This window comes from Schistocerca cancellata, chromosome 2 (assembly GCF_023864275.1).
Source record: "Schistocerca cancellata isolate TAMUIC-IGC-003103 chromosome 2, iqSchCanc2.1, whole genome shotgun sequence".
Taxonomy (NCBI): domain Eukaryota; kingdom Metazoa; phylum Arthropoda; class Insecta; order Orthoptera; family Acrididae; genus Schistocerca; species Schistocerca cancellata.
The window spans coordinates 1071895946-1071919338 of NC_064627.1; the positions used below are offsets into that span (position 1 = coordinate 1071895946).

The 23393-nt window shown below is 52.8% G+C and overlaps 1 protein-coding gene across 1 annotated transcript in view; it reads right to left on the bottom strand.

The window, feature by feature from the left end:
• The window catches only part of LOC126161145 (trichohyalin-like), a 32495-nt gene extending 10186 nt beyond the window's left edge, over positions 1-22309 (bottom strand). Inside the window, exon 1 of the mRNA XM_049916962.1 lies at positions 22267-22309. Coding sequence (XP_049772919.1) covers positions 22267-22309 — 43 coding nt within the window. The remainder of the gene's footprint in view (positions 1-22266) is intronic.
• Between the last annotated feature and the right edge of the window lie 1084 nt (positions 22310-23393).

A 23393-nucleotide genomic window follows, 5' to 3' on the forward strand; every position in this document is an offset into this window, starting at 1 on the left:
CCGGCGCCGTTCTGCCCATGTGGGCACTTGCTGACAGACACATTTTAATGTCCTGTCCCGATCTTAACCAACTGCGCCTCGATCTTAACCTGCCTAATACTTTCGATGCCGTTTTAGCGGATGACCCACGAGCAGCTGCTCGTGTTCTTTGTTTTATCAATTTGACAAACCTCGCTAAGGACATTTGATGTTGTTTTTTAATCCTATGCCTGTCAGTCTCTTTTAGCGTGTTTTCCCTTTTAGTTGTTGTCCACTTGTGCCTCGCGGTGCATTTTTAGAGTAGTCAGGGCGCTAATGACCATTGAAGTTGTGCGCCCTAAAACCACAAAAAAAAAAAAAAAGCTGATCGGTTGGCTGGGGGAGCAGTCACTTACCCCCCCCCCCCGTTTCCTGTAACCCCTCCTGCAGGGGATTTACGGCTTCACATCAAATCCCTCTTCGCACAGTCGTGGGCCAATTCTTGGGAGGCTACTCCCCTGTCTAGTAAACTTCATGCAATTAAGGTGACACCAGGCCCATGGCGTTGTTCCTTTCGCCTCTCCCGAAGGACTCGACCACACTGTGTCGTCACCACATTGGCCATCCCCCTGCGGGTCCGGGGATTAGAATAGGCCCGAGGTATTCCTGCCTGTCGTAAGAGGCGACTAAAAGGAGTCCATCCCCCTCACGGGGGTAGTTAGCGCCTGCGTCCGGAGACGGACGGTTTCACGACCTATAATCGTGGTCTTTTTGGTTTTTCACTTCTCGTTTCTTCCTTCCTTTTGTTGGTTCCTTTCTTTGCTCTTCTCCACCTCACTGTCTTCCTTACTCTTTCACTTGACTTCTCCTAGCCTTCTCATTGCCTTTTTCTCCTAGCCTTCTCATTGCCTTTTTCTCCTTGCCTTCTCATTGCCTTTTTCTCCATGCCTTCTCATTGCCTTTTTCTCCATGCCTTCTCATTGCCTTTTTCTCCTTGCCTTCTCATTGCCTTTTTCTCCTTGCCTTCTCATTGCCTTTTTCTCCTTGCCTTCTCATTGCCTTTTTCTCCTTGCCTTCTCATTGCCTTTTTCTCCTTGCCTTCTCATTGCCTTTTTCTCCTTGCCTTCTCATTGCCTTTTTCTCCTTGCCTTCTCATTGCCTTTTTCTCCTTGCCTTCTCATTGCCTTTTTCTCCTTGCCTTCTCATTGCCTTTTTCTCCTTGCCTTCTCATTGCCTTTTTCTCCTTGCCTTCTCATTGCCTTTTTCTCCTTGCCTTCTCTGGTCTCCGCCTCGGCGTTTGAGACAGTCTGTCCTCTTTCTCCCTCTCTCTCTTCTTTTTCCTCTTCTTCCTTCCTCCCTGTGCGTGCCTGAAGGCCGACCCACGCGTTCGCACGTGTAGCCGGTGACGGGGTAACGCGTAAGTCCCCGCCCTGGGTAGACATGTAAGGCACGCGCGTACCCCCTGGTAAAGTCCAGGCCCGGGGAGGGGTGATTGCCTGAGCTGATACCTTCTGGCCATGCCGATTGGTCCCTCCGTCTGTTTCTCGGGAGGTGTGACCTGAGGTGTAAACATTCACCTAAGGCGGGAGTGCCCTCTGAGAGGGTCCCCACAAGGAAGGAGCGCGCCATCGGAGACGCTGGCAATCATGGGGGATTCCTCCACAATGGATTCTACTCCATCGCTTTCGACTTCGACCCAAAAACGGAAACGTGACCAGCCAACAGTGACAAAAGTACTACCGCCTGCCCCACAGTTCCTCGTAGTTTCTCGATCTGAGGACGGAAAGGATTTTTCCTCTGTCAACCCTTTCGTTATTCAGAAGGGCGTAGATGCCATAGCCGGATCTGTCAAATCTTGTACCAGGTTGCGTAACGGTACCTTATTACTAGAAACTGATAATGCCTTTCAGGCACAAAAACTGCTTCGGGCCACACTCCTGTACACGTTCCCTGTCCGGGTGGAGGCCCACCGAACTTTGAATTCGTCTCGTGGTGTAGTCTATAGTAGCTCCCTCGACGGATTGACTGACGAGGAGCTTCAATCTTTCCTCGCTGAGCAGGGCGTGACGGCTGTCCATAGGGTCATGAAAAAGGTCAACAATAACCTTGTACCGACCCGGACACTTTTCTTGACCTTAGCTAGTGTTAAGCTGCCATCGCGCATCAAGGCGGGCTACGAGGTTATTTCTGTTCGCCCCTATGTCCCGACACCTACGCGCTGCTACCAGTGTCAGCGTTTCAATCACACTCGACAGTCTTGCTCCAATGCGGCTAAATGTGTCACTTGTGGCAGGGATGCACATGAGGGTGACTGTCCACCTTCGTCTCCTCGTTGTGTTAACTGTCAGGGTGACCATGCCGCATCCTCCCGCGACTGTCCTGTCTATAAGGAAGAACGCTGTATCAAAGAAATTCGGGTCAAAGAGAAAGTGTCCACCTCGGCTGCTCGCAAGCTATTGGCTAGTAGGAAGCCCACGCTGCTCCCAGCGGGGAAATACAGCACTGTCCTCGCCTCTCCTCGGACTACCCGGGAGGTAGCAACCCAGACATGCGATCTGACCTTCAGCACCACGGTCGTCCGTTCGGCCAGTGCTAAGATCGCGCGGTCGACGTCTCCTCTTCCTCCCATCACCCCACAGACACCATCCACTTCCTCAGCTTCTGCTAAGTCGAAGACCCCGAAGTCAGATGCACGGGCCTTCAAGAAGGAACCATCCCGTGCAGACTTCCTCCGTCCCTCGACCTCCCAGCCTTCGACCGGTACTTCCACCAAACGTCCTTCTAAAAAGGCGCATAGGAAGCACAGTTCTCCTTCTCCGCCACGGCGCCTTTCTTCTCCTGCGCCACCCAGCGGTTGCCGCCCCAGGCCGTCATCCGTTTCGCCTGGCCGCACCGCTGGTAGCCGAACATCTGGCCGTTGCCCCCCAGGGGGTCCACAACTCTTTTGTGGATACGTGCGTAGCGATCACGGGACCCCGAGCTAATGTGGCCTTCCTTCCTTTCCGGGCTGCATACCTTCCCTTTCCGCATCCTTCCCCATCCCTATCTTCGCCCCTCCTCCCCTCACCTCTGGCTCTTTCCTTCCCTTTCTCCCCATCTGGGAGTATGGTTTGTGCCTACGTCCGGAGACGGACGCTCGTAAATGTACTGCATTCTTCGCCTTCCTTGCTTTTGTCTTCTTCCTTCCTTTGTCCTTCTCTTTTCCTTACCTCTTCTCTTTCCCTTTTCTCCGCTGCGGCGTTTGAGACCTCTCTTCCTTCCCTTCCCTTTCTCTTTCTTCCTCCCTGTGCGTGTCTGAAGGCCGACCCACGCCCTTCGTGCGTAGCCGGTGACGAAGTAACGCGTAATTCCCCGCCCGGGTAGACAGGTAGGACACGTACGTACCCCCTGGTAACGGCCAGGCCCAGGGAGGGGTGATTACCCGAGCTGATACCTTCCGAAAATGCCGATTGGTCCCTCCGTCCGTTTGTCGGGAGGTGTGACCTGAGGTGTGAACAATCACCTAAGGCGGGAGTGCCCTCAGAGAGGGCCCCCACAAGGGAGGAGCGCGCCATCGGAGACGCCGGTAATCATGGGGGATTCTTCCGCAATGGTTTCCTCACCTTCCACTAAGTCTGCTCACAAACGTAAGTATACTGAGTCTCAGCCACAGACGATTCTTCCATCGTTGCCACAGTTCCTTGTTGTTTCTCGGTCTGATGAAGGTCACGACTTCTCCACGGTCAACCCTTTCATTATTCAGAAAGGTGTCGACGCAATAGCAGGTCCTGTAAAGTCTTGTTCCAGATTACGGAATGGCACCCTGTTGTTAGAAACACACAGTGCCCTCCAGGCACAAAAATTGCTGCGTACTTCTCTGCTCCACACCTTCCCTGTCCGGGTGGAACCGCACCGTACCTTAAATTCCTCGCGTGGAGTCGTTTATACACGCTCCCTCGATGGATTGTCTGACGAAGAAATTCAGCACTATCTGTCTGACCAGGGCGTAACGGCAGTTCATAGAGTAAAGAAACGGGTTGACACAAACATTATTCCAACCCGCACTGTCTTCTTGACATTTGACACAGTTCAACTCCCATCGCAAATCAAAGCTGGCTATGAGATAATTTCCGTTCGCCCTTACGTCCCAAACCCTACGCGTTGCTATCGATGTCAGTGGTTCAATCACACCAGCCAGTCCTGTTCCAATCCAGCCAAATGTGTTACGTGTGGCAAGGATGCCCATGAGGGTGCTTGTCCACCTCCATCCCCTCGCTGCATCAACTGTATGGGTGACCACGCTGCTTCCTCTCGAGATTGCCCCGTTTTTAAGGACGAGAAGCTCATCCAGGAAATAAGGGTGAAGGAAAAGGTGTCGACCTTTGCTGCTCGAAAATTATTCGCCAGTCGCAAGCCCACCGTGCCTCAGACAGGAAAATACAGCACTGTCCTTGCTTCTCCTCGGCCAACAAAGGAGGCGGCCACGCAGACTTGCGACCTCACCTTTAGTACCACGGTCGTCAGATCGGCCAGCGCAAAGATCGCTCGTTCAACCTCACCACTTTCGCCTGCCCACTCTGTGGCTCACCCTTCGTCGGGTTCTGCTACATCTCGAGCCCAAAAGTCGGACGCCAAGTCTTCGAAAAAAGAGCATACTCGTGAAGAGTTTTTACGTACCGCAACTTCACAACCATCGGTTCCTTCTTCATCTAAACCACATTCTTCCAAGAAGGCTACTAAGAAACCCAGTTCCTCTCCTTCTCCGCCAAGACGTGCCCCCTCTACAGCACCACCTGGCGGAAATCGCCCTCGGCCATCTTCTGTGTCACCGAGGCGCACTGCTGGTGGCCGGTCAACCGGCCGATCGCTGGTGGCAGGGACTGCTCCTGACCAACCTATGGATCAGGATCTTCTGCCTTCGGCTGAATGCCATTCCATGCTGTCGGTTGCTAGCTCCGAGCAGTCTCTGAGTTGACAGCAACTTCGGTCACATTCCTCCATTTTCCTTTCACCCCATGTCCATTATCCACTGGAATATCCGCGGCATTCGAGCCAATCGGGATGAATTGTCGGTCCTCTTACGCTCCTACTCGCCGGTCATCTTCTGTCTTCAGGAAACGAAGCTGCGTCCCCATGACCGCTTTGTTCTCCCTCACTTTCAGTCCGTCCGATATGACCTCCCCTCTGTTGAAGGCACTCCAGCCCATGGAGGACTCATGATTCTTCTCCATGATACTCTCCATTATCACCCAATCCCCTTAAACAGTTCCTTCCAAGCTGTCGCCGTCCGTCTTTCCCTTTCTGGATACACGTTCTCTCTTTGTACTGTATACATTCCATCATCCACACCAATGGCACGAGCTGATCTCCTTCATCTTCTTGGTCAGCTTCCACCCCCCTATTTGCTGGTTGGGGACTTCAATGCCCACCACCCGCTTTGGGGATCTCCACATCCTTGTCCACGTGGCTCCATATTGCTAGACGTCTTCCACCAAGCGGATCTAGTTTGCCTCAACACTGGGGTCTCCACATTTTTGTCTGCCTCCACGACAACCTTATCTCATTTGGACCTTGCGGTCGGTACTGTTCCGCTAGCTCGGCGCTTCGAATGGTTCACCCTTGATGATACACACTCGAGTGACCACTTTCCATGTGTCCTCAGACTGCAGCCTCAACTGCCATATATGCGCCCGCGACGCTGGAAGTTTGCCCAAGCCGATTGGACACTTTTTCGTCTCTCGCGACATTCGATGACCGTCGCTTTCCCAGCGTCGACGATGAGGTCACACATATTACCGACGTTATCCTTACAGCTGCGGAACGTTCAATACCACGCACCTCCGAATTGCCCCGGCGCCCCCCAGTTCCTTGGTGGAACGAGGCATGCCGTGATGCAATACGTGAGCGGCGACGTGCTCTTCGCATTTTCCGTCACCATCCTACTTTGGCCAACTGTATCCGCTATAAGCAGCTCCGTGCGCGATGCCGTCGCGTCATCCGCGATAGCAAGAAGGCAAGCTGGAAATTCTTTATTAGCTCATTTAACACCTTCACTCCCTCCTCGGAAGTTTGGAGTCGGCTTCGACGGTTCTCAGGCGCGCCTAGTTTCTCCCCGGTTTCTGGGCTCACTGTCGCGCATGATACCTTAGTGGACCCCGTCGCAATTTCTAACTCGTTGGGTCAGCACTTTGCTGAGATTTCGAGCTCTTCACATTACCCGCCAGCGTTTCTCCCGAAGAAACGTGCAGCGGAAGTGCGACCTCTTGCTTTCTCCTCTCAAAATCACGAAAGCTACAATACTGTTTTCTCCATGCGGGAACTCCAACATGCCCTCTCATCTTCTCGCTCCTCCGCCCCAGGACCGGATGGTATCCATGTCCAAATGTTGCTGCATTTATCAACCCCTAGTCTGCGGTACCCCCTCCGCCTTTATAATCGAATTTGGACCGACAGTACCTTTCCCAAACGGTGGCGGGAAGCTATTGTCGTTCCCGTTCCGAAACCTGGAAAGGACAAACATCTCCCCTCTAGCTATCGCCCCATTTCTCTCACGAGTAGTGTCTGTAAGGTTTTGGAGCGTATGGTGAATTACCGTTTAGCTTGGTGGCTAGAATCCCGCAGTCTTTTAACACCAGCCCAATGCGGATTTCGGAAGCATCGTTCTGCCGTTGACCATCTTGTTGCTCTCTCCACTTATATCATGAACAATTTTCTCCGGAAACGCCAAACGGTAGCAATATTTTTTGATCTGGAGAGAGCATACGATACCTGTTGGAAGACAGGCATCCTCCGCACACTGTTCTCTTGGGGCTTTCGAGGCCGGCTGCCCCTTTTTCTTCGCGAATTTATGGCAGAGCGCACTTTTAGGGTGCGGGTGAACACTACTCTCTCCCGTACTTTCTCCCAAGAAAACGGGGTACCCCAAGGATCCGTGCTGAGTGTTGTACTATTTGCCATCGCCATAAATCCAATTATGGATTGTCTCCCTCCTGATGTCTCGGGCTCCCTCTTTGTGGACGATTTTGCGATCTACTACAGCTCTCAACGGACCAGCCTGCTTGAACGACGTCTTCAAGGATGTCTCGATCGCCTCCACTCGTGGAGCATCGAAACTGGCTTCCGTTTCTCACCCAGTAAGACCGTTTGTGTCAATTTTTGGCGACGTAAGGAGTTTCTTCCGCCCTCCTTACATCTAGGTCCTGTCAACCTTCCGTTTTCAGACGTCGCTAAATTCTTGGGTCTTATGTTTGACAGAAAACTAAGCTGGTCCTCCCACGTTTCCTATCTTTCGGCTCGCTGTCTGCGATCGCTTAACACCCTCCGTGTCCTGAATGGTACCTCCTGGGGAGCGGACCGAGTGGTCCTTCTCCGCCTCTATCGCGCCTTAGTGCGCTCGAAATTGGATTATGGAAGCATAGTCTACTCCTCTGCTCGGCCGTCTATTCTTCGGCGTCTCGACTCTATCCACCACCGTGGATTACGTTTAGTGTCTGGAGCTTTTTACACTAGCCCTGTGGAAAGCCTTTATGCTGAGACTGCTGAACCTCCGCTGTCCAATCGGCGGGCAGTACTCCTGAGTCGTTATGCTAGCCATCTGTCTTCCATGCCTACTAATCCAGCCCATGACCTTTTTTTCGACGCCTCCTTTGATGTAGGGTATGCAGGCCGCTCCTCCTCCCTACTACCCCCGGGAGTCCGCTTCCGTCAACTGCTCCATTCTCTTTCCTTCCGCTTCCCTAAAACCTTCCTGACAACTTGGGGTACAGCACCGCCTTGGCTCCGTCCCCGGATCTGCCTGCTCCGTGACCTTTGTCAATTTCCCAAGGATGGTACCCCTACACTTGTTTATCGTCGGGCATTTGCTGCTCTATGTGCAGAAATGACGGACGCCACATTTATTTACACCGACGGCTCGAAAACATCGTTAGGTGTAGGGAGGGCCTATATTGTTGGCGACACCCCAAATCGCTTTCGGCTTCCCGACCAGTGTTCGGTTTATACTGCGGAGCTTTACGCTGTTCTCCAGGCTGTCCACTACATCCGCCGCCATCAGCGGATACAGTACGTAATCTGCTCAGATTCTCTCAGCTCTCTCCTCAGTCTCCAAGCTCTTTACCCTGTGCACCCTCTGGTCCACCGGATTCAGGACTGTCTGCGCTTGCTCCACCTGAGGGGCGTCTCGGTGGCGTTCCTCTGGCTCCCGGGACACGCTGGTATCTGTGGGAATGAGGCGGCTGATATAGCGGCCAAGGCCGCAGACTCTCTTCCTCGGCCAGCTATTCGGTCGCTTCCCTTCACCGATCTACGGAGCGGTTTATGTCGCCAAGTTGCTCATTTATGGCATGCGCATTGGTCGGCACTTCTCTGTAATAAATTGCGGGAAGTGAAAGCCCTTCCTTGCGCTTGGACCTCTTCCTCCCGAACGCGTCGTCGGGAGGGGGTAATTTTAGCTAGACTCCGGAGAGGGCACTGTCGTTTTAGCCATCGACATCTTTTAAGCGGCGATCCTCCCCCACTCTGTCCCCACTGCTCTCAGCTGTGGACGGTAAGACACGTTTTAATTGAATGCCCCTATTTTAATCCGTTACGCTCCCGTCTACAGCTATCGCCTGATCTATCGTCGATTTTAGCAGATGACACGCGCTCCGCCGACCGCGTTCTCCAGTTTATTAGTGACAGTGAAATGGCGTCAGTCATTTGAACCTTTTTTTGGGGACAATCACCCCCTTCCTGTAGTGGATTTTTAAGCATTCTTCTATTTTTAGTTTCTCAAATTTTCTGACTTTGTTCCCATTGCTGCTGGTTTTAAAATTCGGTTTTTTACTGTCTTAAGTCACGGGCTGGGCGCTAATGACCTTAGCAGTTTTGCGCCCTAAAACCACAAAAAAAAAAAAAAAATCTGGCCGTTCACCGGCGGAGGAAGCTCCCCCTCCCGGCCATCCTCCCGAGATGGCCGATGACCCTATAGACCCCATGGACGATGACTGTCCGCCTACTGATAGCGGCGGCAGTGCTCGCTCGAAGCCAGGCCCTAAGCGGCCTTCGAGGTGACCCCTTCTCTCATCTTCCTTTTCTTACGATGGCACTTATTAACTGGAATATTCGCAGCATTCGCTCCAACCGAGAGGACTTGAAGTTGCTGCTCCGCTTGCATCGTCCGCTCGTGATAGCCCTCCAGGAAACGAAGCTACGCCCATGCGATCAAATTGCCTTGGCACACTACACCTCTGTGCGTTTTGACCTACCCCCTGTGGTAGGTATCCCAGCTCATGGAGGGGTTATGTTGCTGGTCCGGGATGATATTTACTACGATCCCATCATGTTGCACACCGGCCTGCAGGCAGTTGCCATCCGCATTACTCTCCCCACCTTTACGTTTTCCTTTTGTACCGTTTACACTCCATCGTCATCTGCCGTTACCAGGGCAGACATGATGCAACTTATTGCTCAGCTACCTGCACCATTTTTGTTAACTGGAGACTTCAATGCCCACCATCCCCTTTGGGGCTCTCCAGCATCCTGCCCGAGGGGCTCTTTGTTAGCAGACCTTTTCAACCAGCTCGATCTTGTCTGCCTCAATACTGGCGCCCCTACTTTTCTTTCGGACACATCTCATACCTATTCCCATTTAGACCTCTCTATCTGTACTCCCCAACTTGCACGCCGGTTTGAGTGGTATGCACTTGCTGATACATATTCGAGCGACCACTTCCCGTGTGTTATCCATCTCCTGCAGCATACTCCCTCTCCGTGCTCCTCTAGTTGGACCATCTCCAAGGCAGACTGGGGGCTGTTCTCTTCCAGGGCGACCTTTCAGGATCAAACCTTCACAAGCTGCGATCGTCAGGTCGCACACCTCACGGAAGTCATTCTCGCTGCTGCTGAATATTCCATCCCTCACCCTACTTCTTCTCCACGTCGCATACCGGTCCCCTGGTGGACGCTTTACGTGCTCGTCGACGTGCTTTACGCACCTTTAAACGTCACCCTACAGTGGCGAATTGTATTAATTATAAACGATTACGTGCTCAGTGTCGTCGTATTATCAAAGAAAGCAAGAAAGCCAGCTGGGCTGCTTTCACAAGCACCTTCAACAGTTTTACTCCTTCTGTTGTCTGGGGTAGCCTGCGCCGGCTATCTGGCACTAAGGTCCACTCCCCAGTTTCTGGCTTGAAGGTCGCGAATGAAGTCCTTGTGGCCCCTGAGGCTGTCTCCAATGCCTTCGGCCGCTTTTTCGCCGAGGTTTCGAGCTCCGCTCATTACCACCCTGCCCTCCTCCCCCGCAAACAGGCAGAGGAGGCTAGGCCACCTGACTTCCGCTCCTCGAATTGTGAAAGTTATAATGCACCATTCACCATGCGGGAACTCGAAACCGCACTTGGCCGATCACGGTCCTCCGCTCCAGGGCATGATTCTATTCATATTCAGATGTTGAAGAACCTTTCTCCTGCGGGTAAAGATTTTCTTCTTCGTACATACAATCGCATCTGGATTGAGGGACATGTTCCCGCATGCTGGCGCGAGTCCATTGTTGTCCCGATTCCTAAGCCGGGGAAGGACAAGCACTTGCCTTCCAGTTATCGACCTATCTCGCTTACCAGCTGTGTCTGTAAAGTGATGGAGCGAATGGTTAACTCTCGATTGGTTTGGCTGCTTGAGTCTCGACGCCTACTTACCAATGTACAATGTGGATTTCGAAGGCGCCGCTCTGCTGTTGACCATCTGGTTACCTTGTCGACCTTCATTATGAATAACTTCTTGCGGAAGCGCCCGACCGCGGCTGTGTTCTTTGATTTGGAGAAGGCTTACGACACCTGTTGGAGGGCGGGCATTCTCCGCACCATGCATACATGGGGCCTTCGCGGTCGCCTCCCCCTTTTTATTTGTTCCTTTTTATTGGATCGACAGTTCAGGGTACGTGTGGGTTCTGTCCTGTCCGACACCTTTCGCCAGGAGAATGGGGTGCCACAGGGCTCAGTTTTGAGCGTCGCTCTGTTCGCCATCGCAATCAATCCAATAATGGATTGCCTCCCAGCTGATGTATCAGGCTCCCTTTTCGTGGACGATTTTACCATCTATTGCAGCGCGCAGTGTACACGTGTTCTGGAGCGCTGTCTTCAGCGATCTCTTGACCGTCTTTACTCCTGGAGTGTCGCCAATGGCTTCCGTTTTTCTGCCGAGAAGACGGTCTGTATTAACTTCTGGCGCTACAAAGAGTTTCTCCCACCGTCTTTACGACTCGGTCCCGTTGCTCTCCCAATCGTGGAGACAACCAAATTTTTGGGCCTTACCTTTGACAGGAAGCTTAGCTGGTCTCCACATGTGTCATATTTGGCCGCCCGTTGTACCCGTTCTTTAAATGTCCTCCGTGTTCTCAGGGGTATGTCGTGGGGCGCGGATCGAACCGTCCTACTTCGTCTATATCGGTCGATCGTCCGCTCCAAGCTGGATTATGGGAGCTTCGTATACTCCTCTGCACGGCCATCCATCTTACGCCGCCTAAACTCCATACAACATCGGGGTTTACGACTTGCGATCGGAGCATTTTATACCAGTCCCGTAGTGAGTCTTCATGCTGACGCTGGCGAATTGCCACTCACCTACCGGCGCGATATACTGCTTTGTCGGTATGCCTGTCGGCTACTGTCAATGCCCGACCATCCGTCTTATCGTTCCTTTTTTGACGACTCTCTTGACCTTCAATACGGGTTGTATGTCTCTGCCTTGCTACCCCCTGGAGTTCGCTTTCGTCGCCTCCTTCAACACCTTAATTTTTCACTCCCTGCAACCTTTCGAGTGGGCGAGAGCCGCACGCCACCTTGGCTCCAGGCTCAGGTCCGCGTTCACCTCGACCTCAGCTCGCTCCCAAAAGAGGTCACCCCCGGTTCGGTCTACCACTCCCGTTTTTTGGAACTTCGTTCGAAGTTCATCAACATGACTTTGTTATACAGATGGCTCTAAGACCAATGACGGGGTCGGGTGTTCCTTTATTGTCGGGGCACAAAGTTTCCAATACCGGCTCCATGGCCATTGTTCGGTCTTCACAGCTGAGCTCTTTGCCCTCTACCAGGCTGTTCTTTACATCTGCCGCCACCGACATTCTGCTTATGTCATATGCTCAGATTCCCTGAGCGCCATCCAGAGCCTCAGTGATCCGTACCCGGTTCACCCTTTCGTACACCGGATCCAACGCTCTCTCCAGCAGCTGGTGGACGTCGGTACGCCGGTTAGCTTTATGTGGGTTCCTGGCCATGTCGGTATCCCTGGGAACGAAGCTGCAGATGCCGCGGCCAAGGCTGCGGTCCTCCAGCCTCGGACAGCTTCTTGTTGTGTCCCTTCGTCCGATTTTAGCAGGGTCATTTGTCGGCGCGTCGTGTCGCTGTGGTATGCCGATTGGGCTGCACTTACCGACAACAAGCTTCGGGCCTTAAAACCTCTTCCCGTGGCTTGGACGTCCTCCTCACGCCCTTCTCGGCGGGAGGAGGTCGTTTTAGCAATGTTAAGAATTGGACACTGCCGGTTCAGCCATCGCCATATGCTGACTGCTGCGCCGGCGCCGTTCTGCCCATGTGGGCACTTGCTGTCGGTTAGGCACATTTTAATGTCCTGTCCAGATCTTACCACACTGCGCCTCGGTCTTAACCTGCCTAATACTTTCGATGCCATTTTAGCGGATGACCCACGAGCAGCTGCTCGTGTTCTTTGTTTTATCAATTTGACAAACCTCGCTAAGGACATTTGATGATGTTTTTTAATCCTTTGCCTGTCCGTCTGTCTTTTATTGTGTTTTCCCTTTTAGTTGTTGTTGTCAACTTGTGCCTCGCGGTGCATTTTTAGAGTAGTCAGGGCGCTAATGACCATTGAAGTTGTGCGCCCTAAAACCACAAAAAAAAAAAAAAAAAAAAAAAAAACGCATTGGCCATACCAGGTTGACCCATGGCTTTCTTTTGTGGGATGAGCCACCCCCACTTTGTGGTTGTGGAGCCTTCCAGTCAGTAGCCCACATTTTGGTTGAATGCCCCCTTCTTTTGGCTCTGCGTGCTAAGTACAGACTCCCCCACACTTTACCTTTGATGTTAGCTGACAATTCCTGGATGGTCTCTCTGGTTCTCGGTTTCCTCCGGGAAAGTGGTTTTTATTCTCAGTTTTAAGGTTTTTAATCTCTCTCTGGTGTTGGGGCAGGGCGGTGAGTGTTTGGGTGTCTCCCACTGTAAGCAGTGTTTGGAGATTCCCGACTCACCTCCCTGATCGAGATCCTATTTTCTTCCCCTTATACTGTTTTACCCTTTTTTTAAGTATTGGTTAGTCTCCTTTCCCCATACGTACTTCTACATTCTAGCGGTTGCACCTTTTAAGTCACAGGTGGTTTTGCCTATGCTGCTTCAGCATAGTGTTGGGTTCGTTCTCTTGCTGACTTCCCTCATTTTGTTTTTACCATTGACAACATGACTGCCCTTCTACGTTTTTAGCCTTTTCCCTTTTATTGTTCTGACTTTCCTGAGATGTCACACTAGCGGAATGGACCTCATTTGCAACACACACACACACACACACACACACACACACACACACACACACACACACACACACACACACACACAAAAACCAACCACAACCAATCGGTGCCCTTGCACATTGCCCTGACACAACTCTGGGCCAGATTGGATCCAGTCAGATGATTAAATGTCTCTAGTCTGACTGCAAGCGATATCTCCTCGTCATCTTCAACCGGATCTGGTGCGATGGCCTCTATCCATCGCAATGGTGGGAAAGTACAATCATTCCGGTGCTAAATCCCGGTATAAGTCCGCTTGATGTGGATAGCTATCGGCATATCAGCCTCACCAGCGTTCTCTGTAAGCCTCTGTAACGTATGGTGTGTCGGCGGTTTGGTTGGGTCCTGGAGTCACGTGGCCTTCTGGCTCCATGTGAGGGTGGCTCTACCACTGATAATCTTGGGTCTCCCGATCCTGCCATCAGAACAACCTTTTCCAGACGCAAACACCTGGTTGCCGTCTGTTTTGACTTACGTAAAGCATACAACATGACCTGGAGTCTTCATATCCTTGCCACATTGTATGAGTGTGGTCTCCAGGACCCACTCCGCATTTTTATCCAAAACTTGCTGTCGCTCCGTACTTCCTGCGCAAAAGTTCGTGCCTCCCATAGTTCCTCCTGTATTCAGGAGAATGGCGTTCTGCATGGCTCCATATCGAGTGTGTCTATTTTCAGTGGTCATTTACAGCCTATCAGCACCTGTAGGACTGTCAGTCTCCACTTCTCTCTATGTGGACGACTTCTGCATTTTGTATTGCTCCTTCAGTACTGCTGTTGCCACGCGTGGCCTACAGGGAGCCATTCACAAGATGCAGTCATGGGCTGTATCCCACAGCTTCCAGTTTTCAGCTGCGAAGAAATGTCATGCACTTCTGTCGGCGTCGTATCGTTCATTGGAACTTGAACTTTACCTTCAGAACGATCCACTCACTGTAGTGGAGGCAAATAGATTCTTAGGACTGGTTTTCGACTTCTGATAGATTTGGCTACCCCACCTTCGTAAGCTTATGTGGGAGTACTGGCAGCGCCTCAATGCTCTCCGTTGCCTGAGCAACACCACCTGGGGTGCAGATAGCTCTACGCTGCTGCAGCTCTAAGCTGCTGCAGCTCTACAAAGCCCTTGCTCAATCCCACCTTGACTGAGAGTCTGGTTTATGAATCGGTGGCGCCCTCAGTGTTGCATTTACTCTACCCAGTTCACCACTGTGGCGTTCGCCTAGCGACGGGTGCTTTTAGAAAGAGTCCAGTGACCAGTGTTCTGGTGGATGCCAGAGTCCCTCCATTGCGGATCCGACGTGCACAACTGCTGGCCAGTTATGTTGCACACATTCGTAGGTCTCCTGAGCATACGAATTACCATCTGCTTTTTCCACCCGTGGCAGTTCATCTCTCGCATTGGCGGCCCAGGTCAGGACTCAAGATTGCGGTTCGAATGCGATCCCTTCTCTTCGAACTGGGGTCCTTTCCTTTACCACCTCTACTACAGGTCCATTCACGTACACCTCTATGGTGTACACTTGAGCCAAAGTTTGGTCTGGACCTTTCACATGGCCCTAAGGATTCTGTTATCCCGCCGCTCTCCACTGTCATTTCCTCTCGATTCTTGACGTGTTCTGGGGCTCTGAAGTTGTTTACACCGACGGCTCTACGGGTGATGGTAATGTTTTCTTCGCCTATGTCCACAGAGGCCATATTGAACACCATTCCTTGCCAGCTAGCTGCAGTACATTCTCCATAGAGCTTGTGGTCACACCTTGTGCACTTTAATACAACCGTTCGCTCCCCCTGCGGGTCCGGGGATTAGAATAGGCCCGAGGTATTCCTGCCTGTCGTAAGAGGCGACTAAAAGGAGTCCATCCCCCTCACGGGGGTAGTTAGCACCTGCGTCCGGAGACGGACGGTTTCACGACCTATAATCGTGGTCTTTTTGGTTTTTCACTTCTCGTTTCTTCCTTCCTTTTGTTGGTTCCTTTCTTTGCTCTTCTCCACCTCACTGTCTTCCTTACTCTTTCCCTTGACTTCTCCTTGCCTTCTCATTGCCTTTTTCTCCTTGCCTTCTCATTGCCTTTTTCTCCTTGCCTTCTCATTGCCTCTTTCTCCTTGCCTTCTCATTGCCTCTTTCTCCTTGCCTTCTCATTGCCTCTTTCTCCTTGCCTTCTCATTGCCTCTTTCTCCTTGCCTTCTCATTGCCTCTTTCTCCTTGCCTTCTCATTGCCTCTTTCTCCTTGCCTTCTCATTGCCTCTTTCTCCTTGCCTTCTCATTGCCTCTTTCTCCTTGCCTTCTCATTGCCTCTTTCTCCTTGCCTTCTCATTGCCTCTTTCTCCTTGCCTTCTCATTGCCTCTTTCTCCTTGCCTTCTCATTGCCTCTTTCTCCTTGCCTTCTCATTGCCTCTTTCTCCTTGCCTTCTCATTGCCTCTTTCTCCTTGCCTTCTCATTGCCTCTTTCTCCTTGCCTTCTCATTGCCTCTTTCTCCTTGCCTTCTCATTGCCTCTTTCTCCTTGCCTTCTCATTGCCTCTTTCTCCTTGCCTTCTCATTGCCTCTTTCTCCTTGCCTTCTCATTGCCTCTTTCTCCTTGCCTTCTCATTGCCTCTTTCTCCTTGCCTTCTCATTGCCTCTTTCTCCTTGCCTTCTCATTGCCTCTTTCTCCTTGCCTTCTCATTGCCTCTTTCTCCTTGCCTTCTCTCCCCCTGCGGGTTCGGGGGTTAGAATAGGCCCGCGGTATTCCTGCCTGTCGTAAGAGGCGACTAAAAGGAGTCTCACATGTTTCGGCCTTATGTGATGGTCCCCTCTCGGGTTTGACCTACATCTTTCTAAATTATTCCGAAGAGCGAGCCAATTGGGGAAGGGCGCCTTACATGGTGCACTGTATCCATCGTGCAATTAGACCTTTAGCCGTCTTTCTCGTCGTTGCAATGGTGTCCCGCTCGTTTTCGATCTCTTGGGCGATTACCACACTGCACTCTGCAGCGTTTCTTTTAACTGCGACGACGACCTTGGCCATTTTTTGCACCTAAGATCCAGCACGGTAGCCAGTCCGTTGTGGTGGGGCCGCCATGTACCCTCTTGGTTGTAGCCCCCTGACAACACAGGGATCGCTCTACTGATGCCTGCGCCGTTAACTCCCCACGTATGCCAAGGAGTAGATGCCCATCGCCCCGGGGCATCGGGACTCCCGGCAATGGCCATCCTGCCAGGTGGCCTTTGCTGTGGCTGGGTGGCGCCCGTGGGGAGGGCCCTTGGTCGGAGTAGGTGGCATCAGGGCGGATGACCCGCAATGAAGCGTGGTACATCATCTCTCGCTGGTGGGCCACCACCAGCAGTCTCTAAGCGATCGAGGTCTAACCTCAACGGCAGGAACTACGATCCACGATCATTTCCCTCCCTGGCCACTCCATGGGAGGAACGTATGGCAAAAGACGGCAGTGGAGACTATTCACCCCGGTTCCTTGTGTGTACGCGAGTTGATGGGGAATCGTTTATGTCAACCAAGCCCCAGTTTTTTGTGGAGCATTTAGAGGACAAGTTCGGGGAGGTGGAGGGCTTGTCCAAGATGCGCTCTGGTTCTGTGCTCATCAAAACGGCATCCTCTGCCCAGTCACGGAGGTTGCTCAATTGTGGCAAGTTGGGGGATGTTTCAGTTAACATCACGCCGCATAAGAGTCTGAACATGGTCCAGGGTATAATATTCCACAGGGATCTTCTTCTGCAGTCCGACGATGAATTACGCGCCAACCTCGAACGACGAGGTGTTCACTTCGTCCGGCGCGTCCATCGGGGTCCGAGGGATAATCAGGTAGCCACCGGTGCCTTCATCTTGGCCTTTGAGGGTGATGTCTTACCCGAAAAGGTTAAGGTGATGGTTTACCGTTGTGATGTGAAGCCATATATCCCTCCTCCGATGCGGTGTTTTAAATGCTGGAAGTTCGGGCACATGTCATCTCGCTGTACTTCCAGCATCACATGTCGGGATTGTGGACGTCCTTCGCATCCTGATACTCCATGTGCCCCGCCTCCTATCTGTGTTAACTGCGGAGAACACCATTCCCCCTGCTCGCCGGACTGTAGGATCTTTCAGAAGGAAAGGAAGATAATGGAATATAAGACCCTGGACCGCCTGTCCTACACCGAGGCAAGGCGGAAATTTGAGCGGCTACATCCTGTGCCAATGCCAACTAGTTATGCCGCTGCTGCAACACCAGTTCGATCTCAGCTCGGTCAGCCTTCACCGGCCCCCTTGGTTGTGGGGGGCACTTCACTCCCTGTTGCTCCTGCTCCATCTACTTCAGGAGCAACACCACCCCAACCACCGGGGACATCTGTTCCCCCTTCACAGCCGGAGAAGCGTGAGCCTTCTTCGGCTCCTCTCGCTCGGAAGGGGTCCCTTGGGGCCCTCCCATCCCAGGCTTTGCCCAGTGCCAAAGTGGACACCCGCAAGGTTGTCAAACAATCACCGGTCGCTGGTCGTAGGGCGTCACGGTCGTCTTCAGTCCCAGAGACTGACCCAGTGAGGCCCTCCCAGCCAGAACCACCTAAGGCTCAGCGCGCAAAGCAGTCAAAGAAAAAGGCTCCCAAGCATCCTGAAATTGCGGTGGCACCTGTCCCACCGCAACCTTCTCCCTCTGCGTCCGAGGATGAGGTGGAGATCCTGGCGTCCGCTGAGGACATGGATCTCGCCAGTCCCTCGGATGCAGTAGATAGCTGTTGTCCAGGTGGTGACTCAGTAGCAGCAGGGGCCCCGGAGGCGTAATCTGCCTCCCCAGTCCCTTCACGCCTTTCCCATCCATGGCTAATACCATCCTCCAGTGGAACTGCAGCGGTTTCTTCCACCATCTAGCTGAGCTCCGCCAACTTCTCAGCCTTCGCCCTTTCTTCTGCATTGCTCTGCAGGAAACTTGGTTTCCGGCGATGCGAACCCCCGCCCTCCGTGGCTATCGGGGTTATTACAAGAACCGAGCAGCTTATGAAAGGGTGTCTGGTGGCGTCTGCATTTATATCCTTCACACTCTGCACAGCGAGTCTGTCCCTCTCCAGACGCCTTTAGAGGCTGTCGCTGTACGTGTGTGGACGCCACAGGCTGTTACCGTCTGCAGCCTTTACATTCCACCGGATGGTGATGTCTCGCAGCATGTCCTGGCTGCACTGGTCGCCCAATTGCCGCCACCTTTCTTGCTATTGGGCGACTTCAACGCTCATAACCCTCTGTGGGGTGGGTCAGTGGCAACAGGTCGAGGCGCCATCATTGAGCATTTATTGTCGCAGCTCGATCTCTCGCTGTTACATGATGGTGCCTTCACACACTTCAGTGTGGCGCATGGCACCTACTCCGCCATTGACCTTTCAATCTGTAGCCATAGCCTCTTACCGTCTGTCCAATGGAGTGTGCATGACGACCTGTGTGGTAGTGACCATTTTCCGATCTTTTTGTCACTACCACAGCGCCCCTCTTCTGGGCACCCTAGCAGATGGGCTATGAATAAGGCTGACTGGGACTTGTTCTCCTCCACTGCCGCTTTTGAGCCTCTCTCTACCGATGACATTGATGCGGTCGTTCAATCGGTCACCACCGGCATCGTTACTGCCGCCGAATCTGCCATTCCCCATTCCTGTGGGTCCCCTCGGCGGAAGGCTGTGCCTTGGTGGTCGCCTGAGATCGCTGAAGCGATTAAAGATCGCCGGCGGGCGCTCCAGCGTCACAAGCGACACCCCTCCCTCGACCACCTTATCGCCTTCAAACGGCTGCGTGCGCGGGCCCGCCTCCTTATCCGCCAAGGCAAGAAGGAGTGCTGGGAGCGGTATGTGTCCACCATTGGCCTCCATGTCACTCCTTCGCAGGTCTGGGCCAAGATTCGACGCGTCTACGGCTATCGGCCACCTGCCAGCGTCCCTGCGCTCTCACTGAATGGAGCAGTTTGTACTGACTCCGACGTCATTGCCAATCGCTTAGCAGAGCATTTTGCTATGAGTTCCGCTTCTGCGAATTACCCCCAGGCCTTCCGCTCCATTAAAGAGCGGATGGAACGTCGGAGCCTTTCGTTTCGCACCAACCACCCGGAATCTTACAATGCTCCATTTAGTGAGTGGGAATTTCGCAGTGCCCTCGCTGCTTGCCCTGATACCGCTCCTGGGCCAGATGGCATCCACTGTCAGATGCTGAAACACCTTTCAGTGGACTGCCAGCGGCGCCTTCTCGATCTTTACAACCGTCTTTGGGTCGAGGGGGAGTTTCCGTCGCAATGGCGGGAAGGCATTGTTATCCCCGTTTTGAAACCTGGAAAGCACCCTCTGGAGGTGGACAGCTACCGTCCCATTAGCCTCACCAACGTTCTTTGCAAGTTGCTTGAACGGATGGTGAGCCGGCGCTTGCATTGGGTACTGGAGTCTCGAGGCCTTCTGGCTCCATCTCAGGGTGGGTTCCGTAAAGGCCGCTCCGCCGCCGACAATCTGGTGAGCCTGGAGTCGGCCATCCGTACTGCCTTTTCCCGCCGTCAGCACCTGGTCGCTGTCTTTTTCGACATGCGGAAGGCGTACGATACGACGTGGCGTCATCACATTCTTTCTACGCTCCATGGATGGGGTCTTCGGGGTCCTCTGCCGATTTTTATCCGCAATTTTCTGTCGTGTCGTACCTTCCGCGTGCAAGTCGCGGCCTCGTATAGTTCCTCCCACGTCCAGGAGAACGGTGTGCCACAGGGCTCTGTTTTAAGTGTCTGTCTGTTTTTAATAGCCATTAACGGGCTTGCTGCGGCCGTGGGAAATTCTGTCTCCGCTTCCCTGTATGCTGACGACTTCTGCCTTTATTACAGCTCTACTGGCATTGCCGCTGTTGAACGTCAGCTACAGGGCGCTATCCGTAAGGCGCAGTCTTGGGCTGTAGCGCATGGGTTTCAGTTTTCGGCAGCCAAGACCCGCGTTATACATTTCTGCCGGCGCCGGACAGTCCATCCTGAGCCGCGGCTTTATCTTGCCGACGAACTCCTTGCTGTGGTGGAGACCCACAGGTTTTTGGGGGTGGTTTTTGATGCCCGGTTGACTTGGCTGCCTCATATCCAGCAGCTTAAACAGACGTGTTGGCGGCATCTAAACGCTCTGAGATGCTTGAGCCACACCCGCTGGGGAGCCGACCGCTCTACCCTGTTACGGCTCTACCAGGCGTTAATCCAGTCCCGTCTGGATTATGGGTGCCTGGCATATGGCTCAGCATCCCCGTCTGCGTTGCGGGTGCTGGACCCAATCCTCCACAGCGGGATACGCCTTGCCACTGGTGCTTTCCGCACCAGCCCTGTGGACAGCTTACTCGTGGAGGCAGGTGTCCCTCCACTGCGGTTCCGGCGCCAACGTTTGCTGGCCGCTTATGCTGCCCATGTTCTCAGCTCGCCCGGGCATCCTAACTATCGTCTCCTGTTCCCGCAGTCAGTCGTCCGTCTGCCGGAACGTCGGCCCCGGTCGGGTTGTCCGATCGCCATACGCGTCAAGGAGCTTCTCTCCGGGCTTGGGCTTGTCCCTGTTCCACCTCCTTTCCGGGCACTTCTGCGTACACCCCCGTGGTGCGTTCCTCGCCCTTGCCTTCGGCTCGACTTGGCACAGGGCTCGAAGGACTCAGTCCCTCCAGAGGCCTTCCGCCGCCGCTTTTATTCCATCCTGGCCACGTATCAGGGCTCTGGCATTGTTTACACCGACGGCTCGATGGTTGCTGGTCGAGTCGGGTATGCGCTCACTCTAGGGAACCATTCCGAACAACGTTCTTTGCCGGCTGGCTGCAGCGTTTACACTGCTGAGCTGGTTGCCATCTTTCGAGCCCTAGAGTATATCCGCTCCTGCTCAGGTGAGTCGTTCGTTATCTGTAGCGATTCCCTGAGCAGTTTACGAGCACTCGACCAGTGTTTTCCTCGTTCCCGTCTGGTGATGGCTATCCATGAGTCCCTGCATACTCTTGCGCGTTGCGGCCGCTCTGCGGTCTTCGTGTGGACCCCAGGCCATGTTGGGATCCCCGGCAACGAGAATGTTGACCGGCTGGCGAAAGAGGCGACTAGTGCACCACCTCTGGACGTTGGCCTCCCGGAGACCGATTTGCGGGCGTTCCTACGCCGCAAAATTCTGGACCTTTGGGACACTGAATGGCGCGCCCTGCCTTCACGCAACAAACTTCGGGCCATCAAGGGGGCTACCGGTGTGTGGCGCTCCTCCTTGCGGGTTTCTCGCCAGGAGTCTGTTGTCCTCTGCCGGCTGCGCATTGGGCACACTCGGCTTACCCACGGCCACTTATTGCGCCGTGAGGATGCGCCTCTATGTCGCTGCGGCTCCGTTTTATCCGTGGTTCATGTTTTATTGGAGTGTCCGTTTTTAGCTGCGCTCAGGCAGTCGTTCGCACTGCCTGACTCGCTCCCTGCCCTTTTAACAGATGACCCGGCTATGGCTGACTTAGTTTTACGTTTTATTCGGGCAGGGGGTTTTTATTCTTTACTCTGAGTGTTTCTATTTTTATCTTATTGTTTTGTGTTGATTCTGGCCTTTGGCCTCCGGTTTTAAACTGATTTTTTAATGTGTTTCTAGTGGTTGGCTTTTCCTTTTTTATTTCTCTGGTCGGCCAACCACCGTCACACTCTGTGTGCTTTTAGTTCGTTTTGTCTTGTCTTTGTCTCAGTTTCTCTTGTCCTGTATCGTCTGTGATCTCTTTTGTTCCTCGTTTTTATTCTCTGTGGGTGTTCTTTGTCTTTGGAAAAAGGGACCGATGACCATAGCAGTCTGGTCCCTTTAATCCCCCAAACCAACCAATCCTTGCCTTCTCATTGCCTCTTTCTCCTTGCCTTCTCATTGCCTCTTTCTCCTTGCCTTCTCATTGCCTCTTTCTCCTTGCCTTCTCATTGCCTCTTTCTCCTTGCCTTCTCATTGCCTCTTTCTCCTTGCCTTCTCATTGCCTCTTTCTCCTTGCCTTCTCATTGCCTCTTTCTCCTTGCCTTCTCATTGCCTCTTTCTCCTTGCCTTCTCATTGCCTCTTTCTCCTTGCCTTCTCATTGCCTCTTTCTCCTTGCCTTCTCATTGCCTCTTTCTCCTTGCCTTCTCATTGCCTCTTTCTCCTTGCCTTCTCATTGCCTCTTTCTCCTTGCCTTCTCATTGCCTCTTTCTCCTTGCCTTCTCATTGCCTCTTTCTCCTTGCCTTCTCATTGCCTCTTTCTCCTTGCCTTCTCATTGCCTCTTTCTCCTTGCCTTCTCATTGCCTCTTTCTCCTTGCCTTCTCATTGCCTCTTTCTCCTTGCCTTCTCATTGCCTCTTTCTCCTTGCCTTCTCATTGCCTCTTTCTCCTTGCCTTCTCATTGCCTCTTTCTCCTTGCCTTCTCATTGCCTCTTTCTCCTTGCCTTCTCATTGCCTCTTTCTCCTTGCCTTCTCATTGCCTCTTTCTCCTTGCCTTCTCATTGCCTCTTTCTCCTTGCCTTCTCATTGCCTCTTTCTCCTTGCCTTCTCATTGCCTCTTTCTCCTTGCCTTCTCATTGCCTCTTTCTCCTTGCCTTCTCATTGCCTCTTTCTCCTTGCCTTCTCATTGCCTCTTTCTCCTTGCCTTCTCATTGCCTCTTTCTCCTTGCCTTCTCATTGCCTCTTTCTCCTTGCCTTCTCATTGCCTCTTTCTCCTTGCCTTCTCATTGCCTCTTTCTCCTTGCCTTCTCATTGCCTCTTTCTCCTTGCCTTCTCATTGCCTCTTTCTCCTTGCCTTCTCATTGCCTCTTTCTCCTTGCCTTCTCATTGCCTCTTTCTCCTTGCCTTCTCATTGCCTCTTTCTCCTTGCCTTCTCATTGCCTCTTTCTCCTTGCCTTCTCATTGCCTCTTTCTCCTTGCCTTCTCATTGCCTCTTTCTCCTTGCCTTCTCATTGCCTCTTTCTCCTTGCCTTCTCATTGCCTCTTT